The sequence below is a fragment of the Synchiropus splendidus genome, chromosome 9 (assembly GCF_027744825.2).
Source record: "Synchiropus splendidus isolate RoL2022-P1 chromosome 9, RoL_Sspl_1.0, whole genome shotgun sequence".
NCBI classification, from domain to species: domain Eukaryota; kingdom Metazoa; phylum Chordata; class Actinopteri; order Syngnathiformes; family Callionymidae; genus Synchiropus; species Synchiropus splendidus.
Window position 1 is genome coordinate 10,222,757 of NC_071342.1, and position 27,250 is coordinate 10,250,006.

At 42.4% G+C, this 27,250-nt stretch overlaps 4 protein-coding genes across 28 annotated transcripts in view; 2 read left to right on the forward strand and 2 right to left on the reverse strand.

Annotated features, from left to right (window-relative positions):
* Nucleotides 1-1,483, forward strand: part of lrpprc (leucine-rich pentatricopeptide repeat containing) — a 48,325-nt gene extending 46,842 nt beyond the window's left edge. The window contains exon 38 of the mRNA XM_053875990.1: nucleotides 372-1,483. Coding sequence (XP_053731965.1) covers nucleotides 372-443 — 72 coding nt within the window. The 3' untranslated portion in view covers nucleotides 444-1,483. The remainder of the gene's footprint in view (nucleotides 1-371) is intronic.
* abcg8 (ATP-binding cassette, sub-family G (WHITE), member 8) lies at nucleotides 773-25,789 on the reverse strand. Of its 24 annotated transcripts, none has more exons than XM_053876008.1 (20): nucleotides 21,317-21,820; nucleotides 21,117-21,213; nucleotides 19,384-20,564; nucleotides 15,494-16,059; nucleotides 13,872-14,134; nucleotides 13,560-13,649; nucleotides 10,909-11,070; nucleotides 10,210-10,797; nucleotides 8,196-8,297; nucleotides 7,824-7,971; nucleotides 5,997-6,235; nucleotides 5,801-5,933; nucleotides 5,451-5,720; nucleotides 5,237-5,393; nucleotides 4,611-4,706; nucleotides 4,348-4,547; nucleotides 3,229-3,305; nucleotides 2,150-2,417; nucleotides 1,936-2,063; nucleotides 787-1,875 (listed from the first exon to the last, which is right to left on the reverse strand). In XM_053876008.1, exons 8-20 carry the CDS (start codon nucleotides 10,252-10,254, stop codon nucleotides 1,738-1,740), a joined length of 2,001 nt encoding a protein of 666 aa, XP_053731983.1. In that variant the 5' UTR covers nucleotides 10,255-10,797; nucleotides 10,909-11,070; nucleotides 13,560-13,649; nucleotides 13,872-14,134; nucleotides 15,494-16,059; nucleotides 19,384-20,564; nucleotides 21,117-21,213; nucleotides 21,317-21,820; the 3' UTR covers nucleotides 787-1,737. The 24 variants fall into 24 exon arrangements, 20 of the variants coding, with proteins under 20 accessions (XP_053731987.1, XP_053731983.1, XP_053731973.1 ...); XM_053875998.1 differs by having other exon boundaries at nucleotides 20,996-21,213; XM_053875995.1 differs by having other exon boundaries at nucleotides 15,494-15,656; nucleotides 15,871-16,059; nucleotides 19,384-21,213.
* Nucleotides 10,530-21,851, forward strand: abcg5 (ATP-binding cassette, sub-family G (WHITE), member 5). The gene is made up of 14 exons (XM_053876013.1): nucleotides 10,530-10,791; nucleotides 10,935-11,056; nucleotides 11,858-11,994; nucleotides 13,323-13,421; nucleotides 13,935-14,067; nucleotides 15,913-16,052; nucleotides 16,677-16,806; nucleotides 16,893-17,106; nucleotides 17,177-17,382; nucleotides 19,307-19,445; nucleotides 19,804-19,877; nucleotides 20,459-20,570; nucleotides 21,074-21,186; nucleotides 21,299-21,851. Exons 1-14 carry the CDS (start codon nucleotides 10,634-10,636, stop codon nucleotides 21,481-21,483), a joined length of 1,962 nt encoding a protein of 653 aa, XP_053731988.1. The 5' UTR covers nucleotides 10,530-10,633; the 3' UTR covers nucleotides 21,484-21,851.
* lyrm7 (LYR motif containing 7) lies at nucleotides 25,666-27,214 on the reverse strand. 2 transcript variants are annotated; one of them, XM_053876017.1, is made up of 6 exons: nucleotides 27,172-27,214; nucleotides 26,703-26,775; nucleotides 26,562-26,632; nucleotides 26,296-26,377; nucleotides 26,120-26,202; nucleotides 25,666-25,803 (listed from the first exon to the last, which is right to left on the reverse strand). In XM_053876017.1, the coding sequence occupies exons 1-5, from the start codon at nucleotides 27,187-27,189 to the stop codon at nucleotides 26,132-26,134; spliced, it is 315 nt and encodes a 104-aa protein (XP_053731992.1). In that variant the 5' UTR covers nucleotides 27,190-27,214; the 3' UTR covers nucleotides 25,666-25,803; nucleotides 26,120-26,131. The 2 variants fall into 2 exon arrangements, with proteins under 2 accessions (XP_053731992.1, XP_053731991.1); XM_053876016.1 differs by lacking the exon at nucleotides 25,666-25,803 and having other exon boundaries at nucleotides 26,029-26,202.
* Nucleotides 27,215-27,250: the final 36 nt, after the last annotated feature.

Genomic DNA, 27,250 nt, shown 5'->3' on the forward strand with positions numbered 1-27,250 from the left:
ACACACACACACACACACACACACACACACACACACAAATGTTCCGCACGTCACACATTTAATAGCTTGATGCGCGGCTATTCTGGGCGGAGGCTCCTCCGTCCGAGGCTCAGATCCCCCGGGGGCAGCATCAGGACCAGCTCTTACCTCCGCATCACTCACCTGCAGCCCCGAAATAGCAGGAGAGGCTGGGATGAAGGTAGAGGGGCTGCTGCATTATTCACCGCGTGTCAGGATAGTTAAGTGATGTGTGCCACTCTTACAAGAAGAGACCATGGTCAAAAGGTTTCCACAAACTCGGTTAGAAAGCAACTTCTTGGGCCGCAGCATCCTTGCTGAAATCTTTGTTGACTCAGCATTTCTTCCTCCAGGAAAGTTTCAAGTTCTACGCAGAGAAGCTGAAGGAGAGAGCCAGCCTGGTCCGACCCGCCGCGGAGGAGTGACGACTCAAACCTCCCGTCGAGGTTTTCCCTTTTATTCCAGCTGTTCCTTTTTATACCGATGTTGATGTGAGCCTAGTTGTTGTTGTTGTTGTCATGTTGTGTGGGATGTTCCACTCTTTCCACGGAGCGAGTGATCGACTGTGACGAAGATGTATAGGCGTATTTATGCAAATAAAGAATGAGGGATCCCCAAGTCTGCCTGATTTGACTCCTGAAAGTTCGGAGAATTTTTCTTTTTCTTGTTACGTTTGAGCAGTCAAGGCAACGGGGGGCATCGTTTTAGTTGGCATTTGACAGTGAAAACGTTAGACCTCCCAACTGCAAATTACTGGGGTAACTCTTCAGGCAGGCATATTACCGTTGGGGAGAACACACAAACTTTAAAAATATTGCATCGTTCATTCACGATCAAAACTTTCTTCATCCGTCAGTGGTGACGTCACTCTCGGTCATGACATGAGTTTAAGTCCTGAAATATTCAGACAAAACGGTTTTGAGGAATGTTTATTTCTTTGTTCAGATCGACATTCTAACAATATTATCATCTATCAGGCTTTGTTTTTGCACCAGCGCAAAAACACGAACATCACACCATCTTTAATCTTTTACGACACGAACACAACCTTTTTTTTTTTTTTTTTTTCTTGATGAGCATCACCGAATATCTTCGAGGATTTCCCCACACCCTCCTTTTTTTTAGCGCACAAACTATTAAGCTTAATATCCTCACCGAACAAGAGATAAATCTGGAGAAGAGAAAAGAAGATTGAAATCAGAAAGCTGCTGATGGAGGGCCGCCAAAGTGGCGCTTTTGTCACGTGACGCCTACAGCGCGCGAAGACGAGATTATAATTTTTTTGTTTTTTGTGCGGCGTTCTGCTGCCACCCAGCGGCAGGCATTAACATAGCATTTACAAGCGCGTTCATGAGGGACCAGCCCGCGATTTATATCAAGAAAATAAAGCGAAATACAGGGGGCATAACAAGAAGGGGATTAAAGAAAAAGTGATTCTGAAATGTGTAAATATAAGAATAAAAACACGTGAGTAAAAAACGTAAATGTGAGGGCAAATATCATAAAATTAAAGCATGAATTTTCTAACTGACACATTTTCTCATCATTGAAGTCTGTAGACATAGAGGTGGGATGAAGCTCTCAGCTAAGGTTTATACTTAAAAAGCTCAATGTCATTAGGAAGTATTTAAACGTGACGATACGATGAGTTGAAGCCAGCGTTTCACTGAGCTCAAACACCTAGAGGCTCCGAGTCGATCCAGTCGAGCTCGAGCCTGGTCACCAGTCCTGACTGGACTTCTGCTTGATGAACTTCAGACAGAGGAAGTAGAGTCCCATGAAGCCCAGGCACACAGCCAGCAGCACCAGGTAGCAGGAGTAGAGCGGGTGCTGGTTTAGCTTCATGGCCTCCACCACCTGGGGGAGAGAGCGGGATGAGAGCGGCTGGTCCGGGTCTGGACAGGACTTGGCACTCACGTGGATGCCGTCGATCTGGATGGTGAGGTTCCCGATGGGGATGTCGTACATGTTTCCTCTGAACTGGACCTGCAGCATGCCCTCGAAACCCCAGCGCATGAAGGAGGCGTAGGAGAGCCAGGAGGCCACTGGGAGGTCGACACACATCAACTCAGACACCTGCTCGCAGCTGTGACCCGGACTTCAGGAAGCAGAAAAATGATGGCGTCCTCACCGAGCCACATGTTCTCCAGGCTGATGACAAAGCCTCCGGTCAGGTAGAAGACGGTGAACAGCGAGTTGCCCATGAAGGCGGAGGTCTGCAGGGTGGGCAGCGCGGCCGCCACGAACAGAGCCATGGCCCGGCTGCAGTAGACCATCAGCCACACCAGCAGGAAGTTGAGCAGGAATCGATCCGGCGCCTCGTTCAGGCCGGCCAGCCAGTAGATGGGGAGAGCGTAGACCAGCGTGAAGACGCAGTGTTCAGGTAGCTCCCCCAGGATCTGCAGCGAGGGACAGACTCGGAATCAGAAATAAAGCTCTGTTGCCAATGTCAGCAACTGGGAAAGTCAGGTGGTCACCTGCCCACCCCATACAACATGACCAAGACTGGTCAAGCTGTCCAGAGACACCAGTGGCAGAAAGGGTTAACGGGGCAATTGCCAAGCAGCGTGGTGAAAAAAGACCCACTGTTGGAGCAAATATTAGAACGTGGAAGACGCTAAACATGGCTGTCAGTCTCACACAGGCTGGAGCTCCATGTAAGATCTCCCCTCGTGGGGTCTCAATGATCCTAGGAAAGGTGAAGAATCAGCCAAGAACTACACAGGAGGAGCTGGTCAGTGACCTGAAAGGAGCTGGGACCAGCGTTTCCAAGGTTACTGTTGGTAATGCACGAAGACCTCATGGTTTAAACCATGTCAGATTGAGGTGGAGAAGAGGGACGGTGAGGTAGACATGCATGTAAAGGAGGACATGTAGATGGATGGCTGGAGGGATGAGGTTGGCGAGACACTTACAAGGAATGAAACATTTATTTCCTTCTGTTTTACTCTTCCTCACATCACTATTTCTCCCTCCTTCATCTCTACTCCTCCCATCTTCTCTTTTGTCATCCTCCTGACTTGTCATTCTTCCTGTTCTCCACGGTGAACTCGGTGCCCTGCTGAGTGGAAGGCGACTTCAGGTCACTGAACTCTGATTCGTCACTTCCTGACTTGTTTAAAAAGGCTCGTCTCAGGATGACGTCACAAACACGACATTGACTGCCAAATGCATGGAGCCACACTGCCCCCTGCTGGACACGGGCTGTACCTTGGCGAAGAAGTAGGAGGTGACCGAGTACATGCCGTCCTCCAGCTCGTGGTACAGCATCGCCCTCTCGGTGTGACCTTGACAGAGAACATCGAATTAGTTTAACGATCCGAATCACGCCTGATACCGATGTTTTATGAGCTCACCGAACTCGAACTTCATCTTTATCTAATCGTCCCAGCGAGACTGGAATTTTATATGCACCAGAAGATAACAAGTAAAAACAAGGCTTAGAATACCTCAGTAAAATCGTCTAAATCTGTGTGTGTATTTGGAATAAAAGCATCCGCTGTTTCTGCTTCTTTGTGACGTCCTTTTGTCCAGGAAAACTTCCCAGACGCACAATTTTTTGTACGATTTTTTTCACACTAAAGATGAACATTTATTACCTTAAATAAAGGACTTGTTCATATCTGTATTCGTTATTAGTTTTAAGTTTTGGTTTGTGACGGACTAAACAAAAGTTCACTCGCAACAATACCATAAGTTTCAGCTGTAAATAAAGAAATAGTTGATAGGCGTTCCTCAATCTGAGGTGTTACCATTTTCTCTCATTTTTTCAGACCTTGATGTTTCATATCTCTCCAGTATTTCGACTCATGTTGATGAAAAGTCTGAAGACATACTTCATCACTGAACAGTTTGTCAAAATCATGTGACTAAGGAGTAAAACGGTGGTCCAAAGACGGACCCCTGTGGTGCTACATGTCTGATTCTGCTCCTCTAGAACTCACTGTATTATCCTCAAATTAGAAGTGGAAAAGCTTGGCTTCAAATATTAACTTTACTATTTGATAATTATGCCACACTATGATGTTATTTTATTGTTGTTATTAACATTGTTGTGGTCGCTAAACGTTTCTTTTTCTCAATCTGATTTTTTGCATGACTTAACACAATGATAAAAAAAACGGACTGTTTGAATGTTGCCTAAAAAAAAAACATGTCATTGAAATAATAATTTTTACGATCACTCGACCTTGAGGTGCTTTTTATAACTGTCATTATCAGCTGGCTGCAGATGGGCTGTCATGAAAGAACCACAGAGTCCAGTGGCCTCACTGCTTGACATGTTTTGACAGTGGTTGTGAAGCAGACGCTCAGGTGAGAACAACTCACACTTGGCTATGACGTCCAGCACCACAGCGAATGGTGTCAGCGCTCCGATCATGTACAGCAGAGCCACCGTGTCCTGGATGGACAGCACAGCGTCCCCAGCTCCGTAGTACAGGCACCCGACCAGCAGGGACATGAGCAGAGCCTCCAAGCCGTGGACCAGGATGGTCACCAGATCTCTGTAGTCGTTGTACATGTGACGCCTGAGGGGGCAGAGATGGCAGCGTGTGTCCGGCCCTCGGCATCTCTGCGTCTTTGTTCATTACCTGATGAGAATGGTGAACTGATGCAGCTTCCCCGGCAGTTTGTCTTTCTCCCTCGAAATCGTTACGACGTTCTCCGGCGCGTTGGTTTGTGCAGAGCTGCAGGAGGCAATGGTGAGCTCAGGTTCAGCTGAGAGCTGAGAGCCGTCTGCATGATCACCCTTACTAAAGTGGGGCGTAATTCTGACCATGATTTTCATTCCAGTCAAGAGATACCATCAGCATTCGCCGTGTTGTTTGCACTTCATCCTTTATATGTTAAAAAACAGACCAGCAAGGGCCTCTAGATAAATTACATTCAAATAAAATTGATGACATTTTTATTCATTTTTTCTTCAATTTTCATATCAATTATATATGTATATATATTTTATTTATTTTTATTCGTTTTTTGCAAGATCCTCTAGATAATTTAGATTAAAATGAAATTAATAAAAATCATATTTTTGAAGGGAAAAACTAAAATAAAATAATAAATGTAAATAATAAATGTGTATATATATATATATATATATATATATATATATATATATATAGTATATTCAATTACTCAACTATAAAATTGTTATTACTTTATTAGTTTATTCTCTCCGTTCAAATGATACAAATGATCAGGATCACATGACTACCTGTCAGCTGACGTCAGCACATTGCCTGCCGATGGTTTCCACATGTGATCGTCAGTGTCGCGGACTTTCTCTCTGAACTGCTCGGCGAGGACTCTGGCCCGCTCCAGACACTCGGCCTCCTGCTCCGGAGAGCGTCGGTCCACACTGATCAGATCGACTGAACGCAGAGCAAGTGTGAGCTCGGGCCGGAGGCCTGACGTGACGGGTCACTCACCGTAGAAGTCCGAAGGGTTGCAGTAGCGGGGGCAGGGGTAGCCCAGGCTGGTGAAGTACGGCACCATGTCCCGCGCCGCCCCGCAGTACACGGCAGAACCGGATGACATCAGCACCACCAGGTCGAAGAGCTGGAAGATGTCCGATCGGGGTTGGTGGACCGAGAGCAGGACCAGCCGGTTCCCTCGGGCCAAGCGGGACAAAGTGATCACCAGATTATGTGCGGTGAAGCTGTCGAGCCCGGAAGTGGGCTCGTCCAGGATCAAGATCCCTGAGATTCATAACACAAATGAAGGTTTTCTTTTTTTCCATGACTCTGCTTCGCTTCCCTCACACATGTCTCGGTCTCACCAGGGTTCCAAAGCAACTGGACTGCGATGCTGACTCGCCTCCTCTCTCCTCCAGACACGCCCCTCACGTAGTCGTTTCCCACCCGGGTCTGGGCGCACTGTCGCAGCCGTAGCTCAGCTATGACATCATCCACCTGCGACGCCAACATGATAAACGTCATGACTCTTAGTTGCCCAATGATTTCTGGCCTGATTACCCTCTGGTCCCTTTGAGCCTGAGAGTAGTGGGTCGGGAGCCGCAGCTTGGCCACAAAAGAGAGTGTCTCGCGGACGGTGAGGTGTGGGAGCAGCCGGTCATCTTGGCGAACGTGAGCGATGCTCTTGGTCACCAGCTGTGGCGTGTTGGGCTTCCCATTGATGAGAATCTCCCCCGACTTCATCCTTCCACCTTCGTTCCGACATGTGATGATGTCCAGCAGAGAGGTTTTACCACAGCCTGGAGAACATTGCACGTCAACCTTCAAGCTTATAATAAAAAAAAATTATTCACCGTACTAGTGAATTCTTACATCAAACTCAAGGCCCGGGGGCCAAACCTGGTCGGCAAAATCTGTTAATACGGCCAGAAACAAACCACAAAGATGCTTTGTGCTAAATGTCGAGTTAAATCTGAGCTAAAAAAAACCCGTTTTATCGTTGAAACGCTGTGAGATAAAAACCCCTGTCTGCACTTTTTCCTGCCAAACAGAACATGGTTCACGCTTCTATGGTCTTGTGTGTTTATGTTTGACTGCGGTGTCAAATAAACTATGTGGGAAAATGACATGAACTCGATGATGAACCGACAACCCTCAGGCCGTTGTGTGAGTCAGGCATTGCTCTTCTCTGAACACGAATAAATGCTCTCAGTCAATGATTCATGAGTCAGGGCCTATGGTTGGGCTGCGAGCCAGCGCCTCCTAGAGGGCCGCGAGACGTTTCTTTGTTTTACACCTGTGCGTCATGAGATGCTCAGTTTTAGAACACCGCCCCGCCACTTGGTTGCAGTAGTGAGTCTTTCCATTGACCTCAGAGAAGCTGAAGAAGACAGCCGCAAGTTTGTGATAGTTAGCAAATATGGAGCTGTTAATGAAAAGAAACAATGATAAAGAAAGTGAGGCCACTCCCCCAACTGGTCAGGAAAGCAGATGTTGAAGCAGTTTTTTTTAATAATTTGAAAATGTCATGGTGATACTTTTATTTGCACTTTATTTCTTTATACTTTATTGTGGGAAATAAACATTTGTTTATATAATTTTTTATTTAACATATTTAGGCATTGCTTTATTATATTTAATTTGTCCATACTTTTATCCTGCTTTTCCAATTTTCTCTACGGTTTGCATTGTATTTTTTCATCTTCTTTTTTCTTGACGCATCTTTCCAAGCTGCAGATGAGACGAGATGTTATTGACCAAACACACAACATGAAGCATCAAACCTGAGTGCAATTTAAAGGATAGAAACTGTGCCACAATTCAAATGTCGGTTGCGTGTGTATATAATTGTTCCTCATGTTGACACAATCCTTTGGTGACTACATGTCTCCACACACCTGTGGGTTTGTAGGTTTGAGAGAAGAGGAAGCAGAGGACAGGGTGAGATGGAGGAGAATGATCCGCTGTGGCCACCCCTGAAGGGAGAAGCCCAAAGAAGAGGAGCATGTGCTGAAACTCAAATTTTATAGATATATTTTTTGGATCTATTCATTAAATTACTTATTTATTAGTCACCTCTACTAGCTGTCTCCAAACCAAGAAACACCCCGGATTCCCAAATCTTATCTATATGCGCTTTCCTGGATAATTGCAGATCTGCCTTTAAGAGTTGGCATCTTGCTTTCAAAGCTTTAATAAAAAGTGGAAATAAAATGCAAGAAAGGGGGTGAATTGTGGAAAAAGAAAACATAATAAAGGGATTAAATGCTTATTTTTGCTTAATTTAAGTTCTGTAAGAGCCCAGACAAACACCACGAAACACCGAGGTGAGAATAAATAAAGTGAAGATTTCGGATGTCGGGAGACAGAGCGCTGCAGAGTCCTCACCTGAGCTGCCGATGATAGCCAGCATCTGACCACTGTGGACTCTGAGGCTCAGCTTATTTATGGCCATCTGTTTGTCCCCTTTCATCTCCCACGGCAGCTTGAACTCTGACAGCCTCTCGTACCAGGGGATCTGAGCCGCCGTGTCCACCTGCAACCCCCAGAGTTACCAACTTGTGTGCCTCAGTTGAACCACGGCGATGTGCGGTGAAGAGCAGCCACATAACTTAGAGTGAGATTCATCTTCTAGTCACCACCAGACACAAACAAAGGTGCTACACACTGGGTAAAAGGCTCCTCAGCCAGCGACACAGCAAACAGACACAAACACACATGCAGAATAGAAGCTACAGATAAGCGCACAAGCTTTGTTACCTCATACTGCAGGTTATTGACCTCCAGCTCGTTGCACCCACCGCTGTAAGTGAAGTAGAGACTGCTGTCTTCCTCCGTGGAGAACAGCTCGCTGTTTGGATGCTGCAAGAGATGTCATGTCACACACACTATAGGCTCCGAAAACCTTGGGAGCAAGTGAGTGGAAACATAAGCCTCCATAACTTCCCGTGTTTAAATGGCTCAAGTTTGAGGACAGACACCTAGAACTGTTGGGAAACCCCTCATCTAAATGTGGTTTGCTGGTAGACGTGTAATTATTTGCAGACAAATGGTGAGTTCGGAGTCCATTTGGACTTCCACTGCAACTATTATGTAATTCTTTCTTATAAAACGCTGATCCTGGGAGAACACGACGTTCTCGATATGCAGGATACATTACAGATATCAGATCAATCCAACTGAAGGGTTTTATTTTGTTCACTTTTCAGGTCCAGGTCCATACACAAATTCTGGGGAATCAAAACTGTAGAAAACAGCCACAAATAGGGTTTGTATTTACATATATATAGTTTTTTAAAGATGCAGGAAACCCATGCAAACAATCATGAAGGGCCTCAAATGATGTGCAAATGATGTGTGTATTTTTACTTCTCAAAAATGAGTTGATTATGATTAAACATGTTGTTAAAACCATTTAAAATGCTACCAAAAACAAACGTAATAAATAAATATCATTTTAATCAATCAATAAATACCATTGTTTTTTCATTCATTAAAAAAAAATGCATTCATATTGAAACAAATGTGTCCTGTACTTCTTAAAGCACAGTTCTGCCTGAGATATCGCTCAGGTGTTGTTTCACCTGTATTCTTCAATATCAACAGCAGCTTTTGTTTTTTTTTTCCCAAGTTTTTAAGTTCATTCTTTAGATCAGGGAACATACATTACCATAAATAAACTGCTTCTGAATAAATTAATACCTGTAATTAATGATTCTGAAGTACTTTTAGGGTCTTGTTAAGCCAGACTACATTTCTCCAAAAGTTCCTTCTAAACAGCATCATTATTACTGACAATTGACAGTTAATAAGAGAGTAATTATCAGATCATCAGGGAATAGTCTTTATAAGTCCCACAGTGGGAAAATTCAACGTCTCTTATTAATAGTTAATATGTGTTCCCTTATCAGTTTAGAGCTTCTTTCAGAGTGGAACAGATGACAACACAGAAGTGTTGAACAACACACACACACACACACACACACACACACACACACACACACACACCAACAACGTTCTGCATGAAAAAGTGATGGGAGAATTATGACATTTGCCAGTTGCCAGTTGCAAGGTTTGTATATACAGTAAGGAAATATAATATGCAAATGAAAACAAAGGTTTACTTGAGTTTGTCAAGCCGCCAAAACATCAACACTATATCAAAACACAAGTTTCATTCAACTGAAATCCAAAAATGACATCATTATATTTCATCTTTGGTAAAGCTTAGTAAAGCCTCAGACATGACATATAAGTGAAGATTAAAATTAAAATGTCCCCACGTAGAAAATCAAAAGAAGATTTCACTTAAGTTTATTTATCAACATTTTAATAGATTAACAATCTTGCTAACTTCATAGTGTGAACATCTTAATGATGAGGCTGCAATATATAAAATCTGTTTTTGTTTTTACACTATTTGCTTACAATCATTTGAATTTCTAGACAGCAGCTCCATATGAATCTATAAGTGTTAAATGATTCTTTTCATCATTTTTATTTAACATTTCTTCAGCTCATTGTCATCTAATCATTGCATTTGAACTCCTTCCGTCCTCTTTACATGACTTTCCTCTCCCTTCTTGAGATTTCAGTTGTCACTCTCCCCACAGTACACAGTACATGTGTTTTCAAATGACACATGCCATTACTGTTCTGCTTCAACTCTAGTGCCACTATACTCCATCCTTTAGACAGTTATTTTGTTGCAGTGCAGCTAAACACAGCCTCCCAGACAGACACAGACTCCCAGCTTGCGGGGAACACGACTGACCTGATCCATGTTGTTCATGTCTGTCATGTTTGCTTCCTCCATCATGGTGCTGCTGGGATTCCGTTGACGTCTTCTTCAGTTGTCTTCTCTTCTGCTCTGTACTTTGCCTTCAATCCAGCTGAAGAAGCTCTGCGATCTCTCAAGTCTCATGTCATGTCACGGCTCCATGTGTGCTGCCGCTCAGCAATGTTTCCGGTTGCAAGTCAGAATTTGAAGTCCGAGTTTAAGGAGATGGCCGTGAGCCATAACTCCAGGTCAAAGTTCTCAAAGATAACACCACAATCTGTGTGTGTGTTTATGGGTGCATTCAGTGACCAGCGCTCTTCCACAGCTGCGCCGGACAGCAGCACTGTGGAATTACCTTAAGACTTGCGCTCAGATTTCTCCAAAAGAGCAGAGCAGGTCCAGACCTGGAGAGGAGAACATGAGTTCCCCGATGCAGGACATGGAGCCGCAGTTTGGCTCAGAAGACCGAAGCTCCTTTAACTTCGGGGAGAAGAAGGATGTTTGGAGAGGTGGTGGCGCAGACAGAGCCGAGCCTTCGTGCTGCCTCAGTGTCAGCAAGATCAACTACACCGTCAGGTAAACCTGCATACAGGACAGGACACAGCCTCAGAGACACACAGGCTTCACCAGAAACTAAACTGAACAGCATGAACACTGTAGCGTGATTGAAAATCAGTTTGTTTCTCTTCTTACACCATCGTCTCCCATGTGTGTTCCAGTGAGAGCGTGGGTCCGTGGTGGGACTTAAACTCCTACAGGAAGAGATGGACCCGTCAGATCCTCAATGATGTTTCCTTCCACATAGACAGCGGGCAGATTATGGGGATCCTGGGGAACTCAGGTGTGAACAAGGAGCTGAACACACATCAGAGCAACAACATTTATCACATGTATCACCTTCATATTTTTACCTTCTTTTGCATTTTTTAATATCGTGAATTGGTGACTAAACATTTTGGTTTTTCATTGAGCTGCTGAGCTTTTCACTGTGGCAACCAGAACCAAGAAAGCTCTTGGCCTCAACTCAAACACATCAAACATTCTCTGAAAACTCGCGACATAGTTTGTGTGATAACATGCAAATCAGTCACTTAAAAAGAACGGCTCGACAAAAAGGAGATATTGCTAGATGTAAAAATTATTTTACGTTTATATTGCTTTCACTCTAGAACTAAGTGCTTCAGAAAGGTATAAATTATTTACTCAGTATTTACTGTCTGCTCTCCAATTCGTATTACAATTACTCACATAGTCTAGTTGAAATCCATTATCCTACTTGATGAATCTGAATTAGTAAATGTTTTTTGTAGAGTATTAATACAAAAATAAGAAAAATAATCAACTTATTTTATTCAATGATGCTTAATATTAGTTGTAGTATTGTCTTAAAAAAGAGGATGATATGTTTTCCATAATATAAAATTCACATTTTTCTCAGGTCTAATTTTGGAAAAAGAAATTTCTTTTTCACTTTGATCATTTTTTTTGCAGTGTATACTCAGGATGTTTCTCTTTTAAATTGAAGATTGTACACACAAAATCATTTGAGTGACAGTGATTTGCAAAGTGATAAGAATGAGTGACAATAGTCGAGTCGAAATGCAAGTGAAATCCATCAAGTCATCTGCGCTTGTGTGTAAAGGTTCGGGAAAGACGACGCTGCTGGATGCCATTTCAGGCAGAATTGGGAACACTGGGACGCTCTTGGGTGAAGTTTTCATCAACGGCAGGAAAGTCAAGCGAGAACAGTACCAGGACTGCTTCTCCTACGTGCTACAGGTGGGTGAGGGGACCAGCAACCCCCGAGAACAACCTGATTTACCCTCAGCTTTCACAATAAAAACCTGATCACATCAACTGCGTGCAAGTATTCTTAGGTTCAACTCTGACGTGAGGGGAGAAATAATGGATCTGTTCTGGAAGAACTTGAGTTCACACAAAACTGGGACGAACACACTCAGCAGAAACTCCTGAAGAGGTCGACCTGGGCTCAGTATGAAATTAACTGGAAGCCCTTGATAGCCTCCTCACACACTTAATCTCTCAATAAGAGGTGCTCATGTGCATCGAAAGCCTGAATTAAAAACAGTGGCTTAAAACTGGCCGTGCCTCTCTCTCAACATCAACTTCCTCTGCTCCGTGATAGCACACACCACACCACACACGCGCGTCTCTCTAAGCCTTGTCATTAACTTTCCTTGCTAAGCTGGAGATGAGGCGGCGATATCAGCACCTGATATTAAAGTCATTCAGATGAGACCCCAGGGAGACCAGGGATTGGGCGGCGTGTTAATTGAGTCAGGCATTTGCGTGTGTCGGCAGATATGAGAGCTTAAGGTGAAACGGCACAGACACACATCAGTTTCCGGTGGATCCATGTTCAGATGGGATCGTATACACATGACGCATCCATCGCATGTGTTACTCCAAAGGAATCACTTCCTTAAGCAGCTGCTTCTGTAGCACTTAGAATGTTGTGAACAACAATGCAATGAGGGAACAAGGAATTTAGGATCAGATTTTTGGTGTTTTTTTTGTTCTTCGCTCTTGTGTGTCCCCTATTGCCACCTGCTGTCCTATGGAGCACATGGTTATCAATGATATTTCAAATGCTATTAAAAAAGTGTTGAATTATAATGATGAAATAACAGCAGTAATAGTGGACGTGCATTTCCAGTAGTTAACTTTCATTCAGAGCACAAAAATGTTTGGTTTCTGCTGACAGATCAACTCAAATATCTCAACATGCAGCAGCTCTTCAGGGGCTGCATCATGTCTCTATATTATAGTAATAGTAATAATTCATTCTAAAAGTTGATGAGAAATCTTAATCTCATTTGTTTTGAGTCAAAAAAATATGTATAATAATATGTCAGCGCTGTAATTATAAAGATGCAATAAAATAGTTCTCATCACTTCATTAATGGTCCTGGGTTTTGTTGTAAACATTAATGTAGAATCTGACAACTGACTTGTGGATTATTTGTATTCTCATTTGCTGTTGTAATAAATGTATAAATAATATAATGATGTAATTGTTGATCCACTCACGAGGGGCGGTAAAAAGCAACGCCTTGACAGTGATTCTTCTGCCACCTATTTTTCAGAGTGATAATCTGCTGAGCTATCTGACCGTGGAGGAGACCCTGACCTACACTGCTCAGTTGGCCCTGCGGAAACACTCAGCCAAAGCCATCACGAAAAAAGTCAGTACAATCTGCCTCTTCTGTACTCTTCACTGTGTGTTTGGTCTGTCCATCGTGGCCACAGCAAAAATGAATGAATATAGAATCAAGTCTTCATGAGGACTGGTAAATACAGTAGCTGAAACTTGTGTACATCACCTTGTGCAAGGTGATGTGCTCGGCCAGAGACTCGGTGTAGAGCAGCAGCTTCACCGTTTGTAAAGAAACCATCATCTTCTAAGACACTACCTAAAGGAAACCCCAGTGTTAGCTCCAGACTATTAAGCAATTGGTTATAAACAGCTTATTGGCTGATAAAGAAAAATATTTTGTTTACTAGACAATGCGCAACCTTATGACATAATATCTGATTTTGCATCTTTCTGTTGACATGACAATTTTCATCAGCATTATTGGGGTACGTTCTGGTGAGAAACTGGTTTACACATATAAAAGGAGACGATCAATCACCAGTTACTTGGAGAATCACCCCTGTCATGGAGCGTGGATGAAACCACCTGGTCTCCTCCGCAGGTGTCGGCAGTGATGGCCGAGTTGAGTCTCACTCACGTCGCCCACAGTGTGATTGGGGGCCGGGTTTTCCCCGGGATCTCTGGGGGTGAGCGAAGGAGAGTTTCCATCGCCAGCCAGCTCCTCCAGGACCCCAGTGAGTACATCATCGTGCTGTTGATGCCACCTGGATAATAAGCTGTCGTGTCACGTGTTGGACCTCCCTGTCACAGGGGAGCAGAGGAGTTATTGACAGACTTATACATGATTTCGACAAGACAACTCTATGACTGGACTTAATACCTAGAAATTATTAACTGAACTGTTTGTCATTTACTTATTATTGTTTCTAAATCAAGATTAGTGCATGCATGGAAGGGCAGCTGAGGCTTAATAGATGGTTTTCATAACTCGACACTTGAACCAAGTAGGGTGCCAATGATGACCTGTGACTTGGTCTCTGTCTTCCAAAACACTTTGATGGATACTGACCACTGCAGGGGCGGGTTACTTCACAAAAGCTGGACATTCAGCAGTAAATGTGAGTCTAACAATAGAAAGCTGATATTAGAGCTCATCAGTGCATGTTGTAATGCACACACGGCTACTAGCACAGAACCATAACAGCCAAATACAGTGGTACCTCGGTTTTCGAACGTCCCAGACTTCAAACTAATCGGAGTTTGAACAAAAATTTCGAGATGTTTTTGCTTCTGATTTTCGAACGAAAATCCAGAAGCCGGAAAAAACATAACACTCGCGGACCGATCAGCTGACCCACAACGCGCTTTGTTATTGTGTATAACGCAGCCTCTGTAAGCAGAGGTGTCCTGTTAGCTACATTTACTGACTGTTTTTTCTTCATATTGAGGTGTAAAATCTTTCCTGTCTCCACACTGGACCGTGGTAGAGTGTCACAGGGGAGGCGCTCGCTCTCCACACCTCCGAGGGTTTGGTGTCCTGTTGTGGGCTGGAGCTCAGACAGGGATGAGGCGAGTCTGGGACAGAGCGTGACTTTGTCACAGCCAAACTGCACAGAAGCGCACATTCAGAGCTGGACACGCACCGGGCACCTCTTCACTTCTGGAGAGACGTCACTCACTCGGCAACCCCTCCCACATGCAGCGGCCACACACATAGAGGAACAGCGCACCTGCAGCAGACACTCTACATTCACTCCTACAAAAGACTATTTTAAGGCTTGGAACGCATTATTTATTTTTCCATTCATTGTAATGGGAAAAATCGATTCAGATTCACTTCTCGAACGGCCGTCTGGCACGGATTGTGGTCGAGAACCGAGGTACCACGATAAGTATACTATCAGTATAACTGACTTTGAAAGGCTTCCCCTGATTCCGCGGCGCATCCAATGAAAGCCTGATTGGTAACTGGGTTATCTCTCACACAGCTAATGTTCCCCGGATAGTTAGCAATGGCAGAGCTCTTGCTTCACTTGAAAAAAAGTCAGCCTCCCCAAAGCATTTCTGAAGTCCACCCTGAATAAAACAATGAAGTGGAAGACGGGACTGAGAATGAAAAAGAGCGTTATCAGGCCACATGGGTCACGAGTGGAGCCCCACCTGTGATGCGCACACACCCACACACCACATATCCATGCTGTGGTTTATCAGAGTCCCGGCTGCTCCAGGGACCACGAGGGGTCTCCATCCTCATTCAGGATTAGAGTGGCCACACACACCTCGAGTGGCTGGCAGCGTAATGAGGAGTTCCCATTCACTGCATCTTCAATCAAGCAGGAAATGAATTAATCTCACAATTAAAGAATATGTTAATTTCACTCTACTTTCCTGAAGGAAAGAGGCCATCTTTGCCCTAATTACACTCATTCGCTTCGAAACTGCTGAAGTTCACAAGTAGACTTGACTCCAGTGAGAGTCAACCTATTTAAAGAAAGAGAAACTTTCCATCTTGAAAAAACCAAAAGAGTGTGACAAACCTGGAGGAGGGCGGAGCCTTGAGCAAGATGCTTTCTCCACAGAGGTCATTTTGTTGGACGAGCCCACCACCGGACTGGACAGCATGACAGCCAATCAGATCGTGATGCTGCTGGCCGAGCTGGCTCGAAGAAATCGCATTGTTATTGTGACCATTCACCAGCCACGCTCGGAGCTCTTCAGGGTACGTGCTGAGAGGAGAAAGAGAGAGAGAAAAGATTTCCCTCAATAATGGTGTTGGAATGTGCCAGCAAAACTGCAGACAAACAAACTGGTCGTGTTGTGTCATGATGGCACCAGAGCATCACTGTACATTCCAGACCAAACATGAATCCTCTCGTGGTCTTGGTCCGCACCATGGTCCTTCCTGCTTCTGCTTCTTTCAACAGCTATCTTTCAACTCAAGGCATATTTTTGGCTTTAAAAATCAGTTTTCACTGATGCAGACTTAATTACGAGGTAGGGTCAAGTCATGACACTAAATTAAATGAAATTACAGTTGCAATTCAAGTCAAAAGAACCGCTAATTGAACTTGCAAGTTCAATTAAATTGCCCATTTTGGATTTAATTAGACTTTAAACTGCATCATAATTTGGGATAATGAAAAGTTCCAGAAGGAAAAAATCCACGTGATTAAAGTATGTGGGCTTCAAGAAGCAACTCCAATATTGTTGAAGTCGACTCATGCATCTATACCAGACTTGATGGTCTGAAAAAAATGGCAGATTCCAATGTGAAAAAGTTCAAGAACCTCTATGGTTCATGTGTGAGGTTTGATGGTGTGTCATCATCATCTTCATCCCCCAGATCTTCAGCAGAATAGCTATCATGAGTCGAGGAGAGCTGGTGTTCTGCGGGCAGCCTGAGGAAATGGTGGCCTTCTTCAGCAAATGTGGATACGAGTGTCCGGAGTACTGCAACCCCTTTGACATCTATGGTAGCTTTGCTTCTTGGGTCAACCGCTGTTTGATAACGGAGATTAAACTGAATAATATTTGGTGCGCTTTTGTCACCCTCTTTAAGTTGACTTCACCTCAGTGGACACTCACAACAGTGAGAGGGAAGCAGCCACTTTCAATCGCATGCATGAGATCACGTCATCCTATCGAAAGTCTGCCATCTACGAGGGCATGCAGCAGAAGATGCAGCAGAGCCTGCAGAGGGCAGACAAACCTGACATCCCCTTCAAGAGCAAGGAGTCTCCCAGTGGGGCCGCCAAACTCGAGGTTCTTGTCAGGTCTGAGGAATAACTTTTTGATTCATTCTCAACGATAACCACTAAAGCTGCTCATTGTTTTGGGTGGCAGGCGAACTGCACGGAACCTGTCTCGAGATCGCATGGGTGTTCTGATGCGTCTGTCTCAGAACTTGATCTACGGCCTCTTCGTCGCCTTCTTCGTGATAGACCTGGATGATGACGTCAGTAAGGGCGCCATCCAGGACCGTATTGGCATCATCTACCAGTGTATCGGAGCGTCGCCCTACACCGGCATGCTGAACGCTGTCGCCCTCTGTGAGTCTAACTCCTAACTCTTGGTTAGTGACCATCTGCTGCAGTTAGAGAGAAGCTGCTTCTCCGTATAGAAAGGACCAGTAACAAGAGCTGGGGGTCCTACATCTTAGGTTGGAAGAAAGCTCTGCTTCAGATGCCTCCTAAACCTTCTGTGTCAAGCCAGCTATTTACTTAATGCCACCGTACATGTCTCACAACGTTGCAGAACAAGCGCTGTGAGTAGGATGACTGCTGGGTAATACGAACGTGTCGAATCACCTGAGCCAAAGTGGAGTTTTATCTTTATCAAGCAGCACGAAGTTTCTTTATCTCAGCTCGACGAGTCAGCTTATCTTTTGCTTAGTCGGGGAAACAGCGGCCTGTAGCGAATAGAATGTTTGATCCCTTCAACAAAAACGATTTAGCTCAGACTCGCACTCGGTCTGATAGTTTTGGGGTGAAATTAAAATAAGACTGATAGGGTCTCATCTTTTCCGTCCAACTCTTGCAAAAGTGAAGGTCAGGGGGCTTTTTGACCCTTTGATTCTAACTTTGCCTTTTCACCTGAAGCCCTCGAGTTGATCCTCTGTCCTTATCACCAGTGTTTATGTCCCGTCGGCCAGAATTTACAACTCATGCTATGTTCCATTAACAGAAACCTTGCATTTTGGGACAGGACAGACAAACCTTTCCTCCTGAGTTTCTCAAACTCTTGCCATTCGGTATGTAACTATGTGGGATGTGAGTTGGATTCTGACGGTGTAAAAGCTAGAGAAGCTCTTAACTTCGGTCTGATATACAATAAGTAGTTGGCCCTGTTTGCAGCAGCTCATCAGCACTTGGAAAACTCTGAAACCCATAGATTAAAAAAAGACCCTGATTCTTGTTTTTCTGTTTCAGAGGAAAATTACAAATCTTGAAAAGTGTTTTTTCATTTGTTACTGAGAAGCTGCTGTGAGACTTATTCACAACAGCGTAGGTCAGGCTATAACTGCAGGCAACAAGTGCTTCAAGCGAAGTTCTGGTGGAGACAAATCTGAATTTGACTTATAAGACAGACACAAGTCAATGTTGGCCATCAGTATCAATAATCTTACACTTCAGTTGTAAGCCAACGTTTATGGACGAAGGTGGCAGAAGAAATTTAGATTGAATACACACACTAACATCTCAGTGAGTGAGTTGAGGGCCAATTCCTTAAATTATCTCTATTATATCTTGGGGTCAACACAACCCATGACACAACTGCAAACCATCTATTCGAGGCAGCCTCTAGTTACACACACGCATGTCAAATCTACTGCATGTCATGCTATTGTCTTGTCTTTGGCTCCTCCTGAGGAGTTGACAAGCTAATGGCTACACACAGGAGCTACTTATTGGGGTGACTAGGTGGCATAGCCTGAGTAAGAATCATAATTCACATTCACTCCTTCTTGTCTAGCTTGTCCTTCATCTCCTGCCAACAAGTGGCTATATCATCAGCCAACAGTCTATGACTTCCCTTAGGCTAAAATAACAATAAGTTGCCGTTGGCTTGATTCATAACACCACTGAAGCATATTGTCTAAGACACTGAGGTTCTCAAAAGGATAAAAGCAGCAGCTCTGAAGTGTTATGTGTCGTTCACTTATCAGCTCAGATTAAACAGCGTCTGTGGTGATAATGATGCCAAAGATAGTGAGATTTAGAGACGTGATAAGGCATCTGGCTGAGCTGCAGAGATATCTGTGCAGGATACTGACATCACTATCAGCACCTAAACAATGATATTGCTGATACTGGCCTTGAATCTTACAGATAAACGGCCATAAAAAGCACACTCATAACACAACATAGGCCTCGCAGTTGAAATACCACATTTCATTATGAGTTGAAAACCTTTTAAAATCATTTCAAGAGACTTTTGGGTTTGTTAAGTCGATCTTCCTGTCTGTGTGCACAGTCCCAGCACTGAGGGCCATCAGCGACCAGGAGAGCCAGGATGGTCTCTACAGTAAATGGCAAATGTTTTTGGCTTACATTGTCCACATCCTGCCCTTCAGTGTACTCAGCGTCTTCATTTTCAGCTCCTTCCTTTACTGGTGAGTCAATCATGGGTTTTCACGGTGCACCTGCTTATGACCCTGGAAGTGTATTGACCATGTCACAGCTACAACAGATCTACAACAGAAGATTATTTGAAGCTACAATACATCAATGTACTGCTGCATTCGATCACCAATTATCAGGGCTCCTGTTGCCATGGTGTGTAGACGTCTCTTTTGAATAAAAAAGAAATGAAAAATATGACTTAATGTTTCTTCTACTGTGTCTACTGTGAACTTTATGATCATTATTTAAGTATAATTACACAAAATAAAAAACATATAAATGGAAAGTGTATGACATAGATGCTCAAGAACTATTGCCAGACTGATTTGACCCTATGCTTTCCTGCAGGACGGTGGGCATGTATCCTGACAGCATGCGCTTCCTGTGTTTCTCTGCTGTGGTCATGGTTCCTCACATCATCGGTAGGCTAAAATGAAACGACAATTTCAAAGTACAAACCTGAGCTGTGTTCTAAAATATATGCTGCTAAATTATATAACTGCAAAAACACAACATTGTCTCGGCTATATTTAGTCAAACAGGTCTCATATATATCACATTATATGAATGTAGTACGTGGTAATGAACATCTGAATTGATCTATGACCCCGTTATCCACCTTTAAATCACATTTCAAAACTCACATGTTCAAAATTGAGTAGTAGTAGACCTGAGAGATCGAAAAGGAGCTGAGAAAAACTGTTATTTTCATTTCTGCCCCTTTATTTTGTTTTCCCAGACAGATTGTCGTATTTTTTTGAGTACCTTAATGAGTCCATTATGATTTCCTGAGTCAAATAGGTAAACTGAAGTGAATATCATTTGATAAAATAAGAGCACAATTACTGATCACAAGAATATCTTTTTGACTGTGTCATTACACCTTGTTGTCCATTACTTGACTACAACATAAATAAGCTTTATTGAATAGTTATCTTGTCTGTTATCATATACCACTGTTTTGTATCCCTGTGTTTATTCCTATTTATGTGCTTGCGTTCAGGCGAGTTGCTGACTGTCGTGCTGCTTGGTGTGGTCCAGGACCCAAACATGGTGAACACCGGCGTGGCTTTGCTCAACATTGCTGGGATCCTTGTGGGCTCTGGTTTCTTGAGGTGAGAGACTACGAATAATTAGCTTGACAAAGAAGCAAAGTTTCACATGTTCAAGGACACTTTTATGATTTGAAACAACTGAGTAAGACGAAAAAGGTGGTCACCCAATTTTATCAGCAGAACCGTAAAATAGGTTGTTGATCACGTAAGTGAGTATAAATTCAAGTATAAATTAATTATATTATGTAAATTATTAATTAACAGGAAACATTTTCACGATAAAATAGAAAGAATATTAAGTTAAAAAGTATCCTCCAATGGAAAAATGTGTTTGTTTAAAAAAATAATGGTACAACACATGGTATTGTAAATCGTAATACAATATAATTTCAAAGAGACGAAATAAAACTAATTTGAAAGGTTGCAGTCAGGTGGAAAAGCAACAGAAGTGAATACAACTGAATTAACTCGGATGTATGACTCACAAGAATGACTTTGCTTTTCCACCAATCTGTCTTCAATGATCTTGTGTCCTAAACACACCCGGCTGTCTCCGTCCACAGAAGCACCCAGCAGATGCCCACGCTGTTCCAGTGGCTGAGCTACCTGACTTTCCAGAAGTACAGCTGCGAGCTGCTCATCGTCACTGAATTCCACCAACTTGAATTCACCTGCAGTAAGACGCCTGCATCTCATGACTGATCTGTTTAACAGAAGAGTATTGCTGTCAGTCATTCAGTTACAGTGTCATCATTTACAATTATCTATATTTTTTTCTTTTTTGATAGACAATTTCACACTTTTACCGGGGGGTTGCTTGATCACCAACGGAAACCAGGTCATTGAAGAAGGTTACCCTGGAGCTCTGTCCCGCTACACACAAGACTTCCTGCTCCTCTACTCGTTCCTCCCTGCGCTGCTACTGCTGGGCATAATCAGCTTCAAGATTAGAGACCGGCTTGTGCGTCACTAAAAGCGAAAATACACTTTTTATAACAGGACATTGACTTGTTCAAATGCTTTATTACTTAAAAACATAAACAATGGACGATGATTTAACGACTGTGTGTTTTCTGAAACTGCCCTGGATGAAATCGGAGCAGTAATATCCAAGTTTGTTGCTGTCAGACAGCAAAAGGAAAATGTATGTATTCGCACACATGTAATAAATTGTATAAAAGCTACGGTATTTAAATGTACATGATTGATACAGAAGACGGCGATGTACATCAATTTGTGAAGAGTATATGATTACATTTTTAAAACTTGTATTTTGTTGTAAATACTGGGATAAAATAAACTAAATTGTTTTGAGAAGATTATTTTTAAGTGTCAAGGTTGAGTTCTTTCCATGACTTGGCCACACTCTTCTTGTACTGCTCCAACTCCTGCAAAAATAAATCAAGAAACATAGTCACAGATTGATGATGTTTATGTTACGCCAACAGGATGTGCACACATTACTTCAGACTGCCCTTTGACTCATCATCTGATCAAGAAAAAACAAACAAACCATTTTTACTATTCATTTAGTCTACAAATATTTCCCTTAAAATAAAATTGGTAAAAAAAAGAAACTGTAAAATAAATAAAAAACTTTGTATAAGGTTTGTTTAGGATTTGTATTTAAATAAACTACTTTCAAATTTTAAAAGAAAATCACAATTAACACAATCATATTTTTCATACATTACATTGCACAAATTACATTCAGTATTCTCTCACTACCCCCAACTTTTTTTGTAAATATTAAAGGTCTACAAGTCAAAGGTGTATTTACTTACATTAACTTCTATACAACAGATGATATAATGCTAAAAATAAAAATGAAATACTGTGGTCTCATGCCAATGAATAATATTCCACATACAAGTTAGTATGGATCTCACCCTGCAGGTTTCTCATGTTGACAAAAGTAATATTTTACAGGAGATACAGCGACCTACTTTAGGTATTTTATTTTGAAATTATTTTGCTATAAATGTATACATAAACAAATTGACAAAAAAATAAACAACTTTGCAAAGTATATAGATATAGTTTCCTTTTTTGTTATTAACCTTTGCCCCATTTTTCCTATTGGTTGCATTTACACCAATAACACAATAAATACAATGTCCAATAGCAGAAGGAGCAGAGTGGCATCATGTGAGGGTCACTCAGAGATAAACAGTCATAAATTTGTCTTTGAGGTTACTATCGTTCAAGTGCCACAGTGGCACCAGGGTAGGTTTACAGGACGGCTTGTAATCTTGGAGATGATAAGAGGAAACATAAAAACCTTGAAAAAGCTTCAAGTTCAAGTGCAAAGGCGAGTTAAAGGCATTAGGTTACTGGCGGACACTGACCTTGTTTCACAATAGACTTTCTGTATGTGTGCTTCACAACTGTCTACAGAGCTAGAAAGTTTGTGGCAGCCATAAGGGTACTGATGTCATGTTACCCATTTTGAAGAGCACAAAACTAATAAAAGAAATAAATAAGCAAACTAGTATACTCGTTCTTTTTGACTGGGTTAGGGGGAGCAGCAAATTTGAAAGAGTGTACCTGATCTTTTTGTGCTCTCATGGCGTCAATTTGAGGTTCACTGTACTGAGCATCTCTGGCCGGATCCTTCATTTGCTTCTGCTCAATAGTGGCCTGCCAGGGCAGGAAATAAAATGAAAATTAAACTCTAAAAAGCAGTATAACAGAGATAATTTCCCAAGAAAATATGTGGAACTACCTGTGGTGGAAAAACTCGCTCATACACTTTTTTCCAAAGGTCCTTTGGGGTTTTAGCATGCAGGGATGCAATGTCTACATCAGTGGTTGCAGGAGACCCTGAAGAGACAGAAACAAATTCGTGATTTAAGAGAAGAGAAAACATGCACCAGTTTGGCCTCTTAACATGTTAAACTACCCTGATATTAGCAGGACCCATTATTAAGAACATTCACATTGCAAGGTTAAAATGTAGAGAGGGTTGTTCATCCATAGATTACAGAGCAGAGAGTGCCCTCTAGTGGGTGCATGTAATGAGGACAGTCCCACATCGATCCCAAAACTCCTACCTTTTTGTAAAGCACTCAAACAATTTAGGTTGCAACTGGAAGGGGCCATATCCTGCTCTAAACATGCAATGGAGCAGTTGCTCACCGATTTGGCCGAAGGAGTCCGCTCCTGCTGGAATGATGAGAGGCTTTGTGGCATCACAAGACACGGTTTTACTGAGATGAAGAGAAGAGAATCAAGTGGTTATAGTACACTAAAACAGAATTCACAGACTATTATTTTGTTGAGGAAGCTCAATACGTTTCATGCTATTATGAAATTACCATAGTTACACAGATTACTCCTCACCCTCTGTCCACATTGAATGCCAGCTGTGAGAAGAAGCCCTTCGTTTTTGACATTAGACTCTCTGCCTTGATACTGGTAAACTGACGATAGGAAACAAACAACAATATTAAATGTGGCTGAACAAAAACAGCATTAATAATCAAATGAATGCACTTACTATGAGAGAGGCTGCGTAGTAGTGCGCCACAAAACGTAGTGTTTTACTTATCAGTTTTTTCTTGTCTGAGTCAAACTCCTACAACAAAGATCAGACGCTCAACATAACCAGTCACAAATGTTACTGACAGTTGGATCAGCAAAACATTATAAAGACTAAAACCAGGGCGTCCAAGATGAAACAACATGTTGAAGTTGTTCTACCTGGAAAATATCGTACTTGCTTCCAATGATTAGCAAAGGAACAGGAAAGGGGCTGATCAGCTCTCTGTCCTGTTGAGAAATACTGTACAGTTTTAGCACACTACACAGCAACAGAGACCCATCTAGCTCATCTCACTGTACATTAACATGGCACCGCTATACAGAAAAGGTAACTTGTATATCTATACTAAATTAATCCAACGCTTACTGGATAGTCCTTGGGCAAGATCCTGACGGTTGGATGGACAGACTTCTGGGTCTTTGCTCCATGTCCACCTTTCTCAGCCTGTTGTACCTGTGCGGCAACGGCCTGCAACTGAGTTTGAGCTGCTTGCAGCAGCTTTTCCATGGTTCCCCACAGCGCATTAGGCTTCGACAGGTCCAGAATGAGAATGATGGAGAGAGATCTATAAAACACCAGCCAAAAATCAACCAATGACAATATGGTGAATACAACAACAACAACAACAACAAGTCTAACAGGTCACTGGGCGTTACCTCCAGCAGAGAGGAGTGATGGGAATCTTAACCAGGTCGGACAAAGACGTCCCGCCGCCAAGCTCCCACACATGTGCGATGTCTTTGGGCTGAATAATTATTGAAACACAGAAGATATCAAGTAATGACTGACTATTAATTGGGATAAAAAAAAGGCAATCATCTGCAAGAAATTACTGTGTTGTGTCCTCTTGCTCTTCTGCCAAACGTGTATTCCAGAGCCAGAGTTGGCTTTGCAGGTTCATCTCTGAAAAAAAAAAAAATAATAATAACAATAATAAATAAATAAAGTATAACATTGCTTTAAGTTATGGTTAGAATCATAAGTTCATACAAAGTTACTATACGCAGTAAACAATGTCCAATGTGTAACCGGACCAAAATCACACAAAATCATGAGGAAATAGTGAATGAAAATACTGTATTTTGGCGCTAATGAAAATAAAAATGTGGCATATGGAAGACATAAATGAAGCACTCTGGGAAAAATACTGGATTAAAAGCCATTTAGAGCGTTTCCATACATTGCCACATCTGAAGCTGGCGTGAAGTGTAGCTAAACAAAACTGATGGATCCATTTGTTATTTATTGAGCATCATTTCCGATGAAACACTGCTTGTCACTCACCTGTCCAAACATCTGAGAAGAATGGATGTCTTCCCCTGGTGACAAAGCAGATAGCACGATAAAAACGAAGAGGCACCAAACAGAAGAAGGTTGTGAACTCCATGTACAAACCCCAGCTTTGCTCCCCAGCACAAACACAGTCCTCTCGGGGGCCGTGTCTCCCGCACCGTCCTGCCCGATACCTGCCTCCCGATTCTGGACCTCCGCAGCCGCGAGCTCCCATAACTTGTCAGAGCTACTTAACGAAAATATTTCATCATTCTGAGTTTGCTTGTACGTTTTCATTCTGGACTTGTCTCGAAGAAAGGCTTAGTTACCTCATTTGTGGCATAACTTATATTTCTGTCGCTTCTGTTCCAGAGGCTAACTCAGTAGCATGTTGCGTTGCCGGAGTAACGCCAGATTGTGACGCCACTTCCGTTTTAGGCCTTATGGGAAATGTAGTCTGTTTCAATAGACGTGGCTCTGAAAAACCAAATATATTTTTTATCGGTCTTGATTGATAAAAAAAAGCATTTCCATTTTCCATGATTGTAGTTCTCCCGTATTGTTCTCACCCTTGTCTGTTATATAAATTCTAAGATTTGTTTTGTGAGGGCCAAACAAGCAAAACAACACACAAAACCGTTCTGTTTTCTACAACGCAAATTCTACATGGTAAAATTTAAATAACATTTAATGAGTGTTTATGAAATGACAAGAGATATTGCAGATAAGACAATAACATTTCCACGTTGATATTCCAAGTAACACTTGAAACATTGGTTCAGTTTCCACACACGTTGATCTTCGGTCATGTCTTCTTCCTGGGCTGGTCACAGAATGGAACGTTTTCTAACATGTGGTGCTCCCTGGGTCGAAGCACTGTGAGAAAGAAAGGAGCCACAAACAGTCATTTTAATTCCTGCAGCACTGTACTTTATGGAAAAAGAACAAGAATCTTGAAGGATTACTTACAGAGTGTATCCTCCCCTACATGCTCCATCTGAAGCACAGACTGTCTTAGAACCATCTCCACATCTGTGCCCATTTTAATCATCTGGAAAGAAATGCTTGTGATGAATGATGGAGTCTTTATAAGAGTCAAAACACTTGACAATGCACACAGACCTAACAAGACATGTGAAGTTCAAAAAGGCAAAGCATTTTAAAATGAGCATTTTGAATGATATTCAGGTGTTGTTTTCATAGCAATTCCATATTTCATTTCAGCAATACTCTACCTTATTAATGTTTTCCTCTGATGTTTCGTTTTTATTCTTGCGGAACTCCTCGTTGATTTTTAGCCTTGCAGCTGAAGTGCAAACACATTCATTATTTCATGTGTATGAAATATTCTTCGATCTTTTTAAAAACAATCTTACCAGTAAGCGCTCTGTCGTCGTCTTTGAAAACATCTCGTCGAGTTCTGTGCAGAGATTTGAACACATTCAAGACCTAGAAAGAAATGAGACAATGAGATTTTAATAAACATTCAGACGTTGCTCACAACCCAGGAAAGTGTGGGCACCCCTTGGTCAAGAAAACCTCAAAAACAAAAATAAAAATTCTCAGCACACCAATATTTACAAGCCACTATTTAAACGATGTTGGGACCTGATCTGCTCACACTATTGAATTTTGTGTTGTGAAAACGTATTATTAATATTTCATAATACATCCAGACTGATAAACTGTCCATCAAAAAATCACTCATCTAAGTGATATAAACGATCGGCAAGTGACAACAGGTTTCCATGGCACATTACACACAAGTTATAAGGCTAACCGTAAGTAATGTATCCCTTGAATTCATTTTAAAGCCCCAAAAACCAGGACATTTGCCACCCTCACCTTCAACCGAGTCCCCATCTTGACTTGTTCTACTCACTTCCGACTTCGCACCAATCAGCGTCCGGCGTGTGCTGACGAT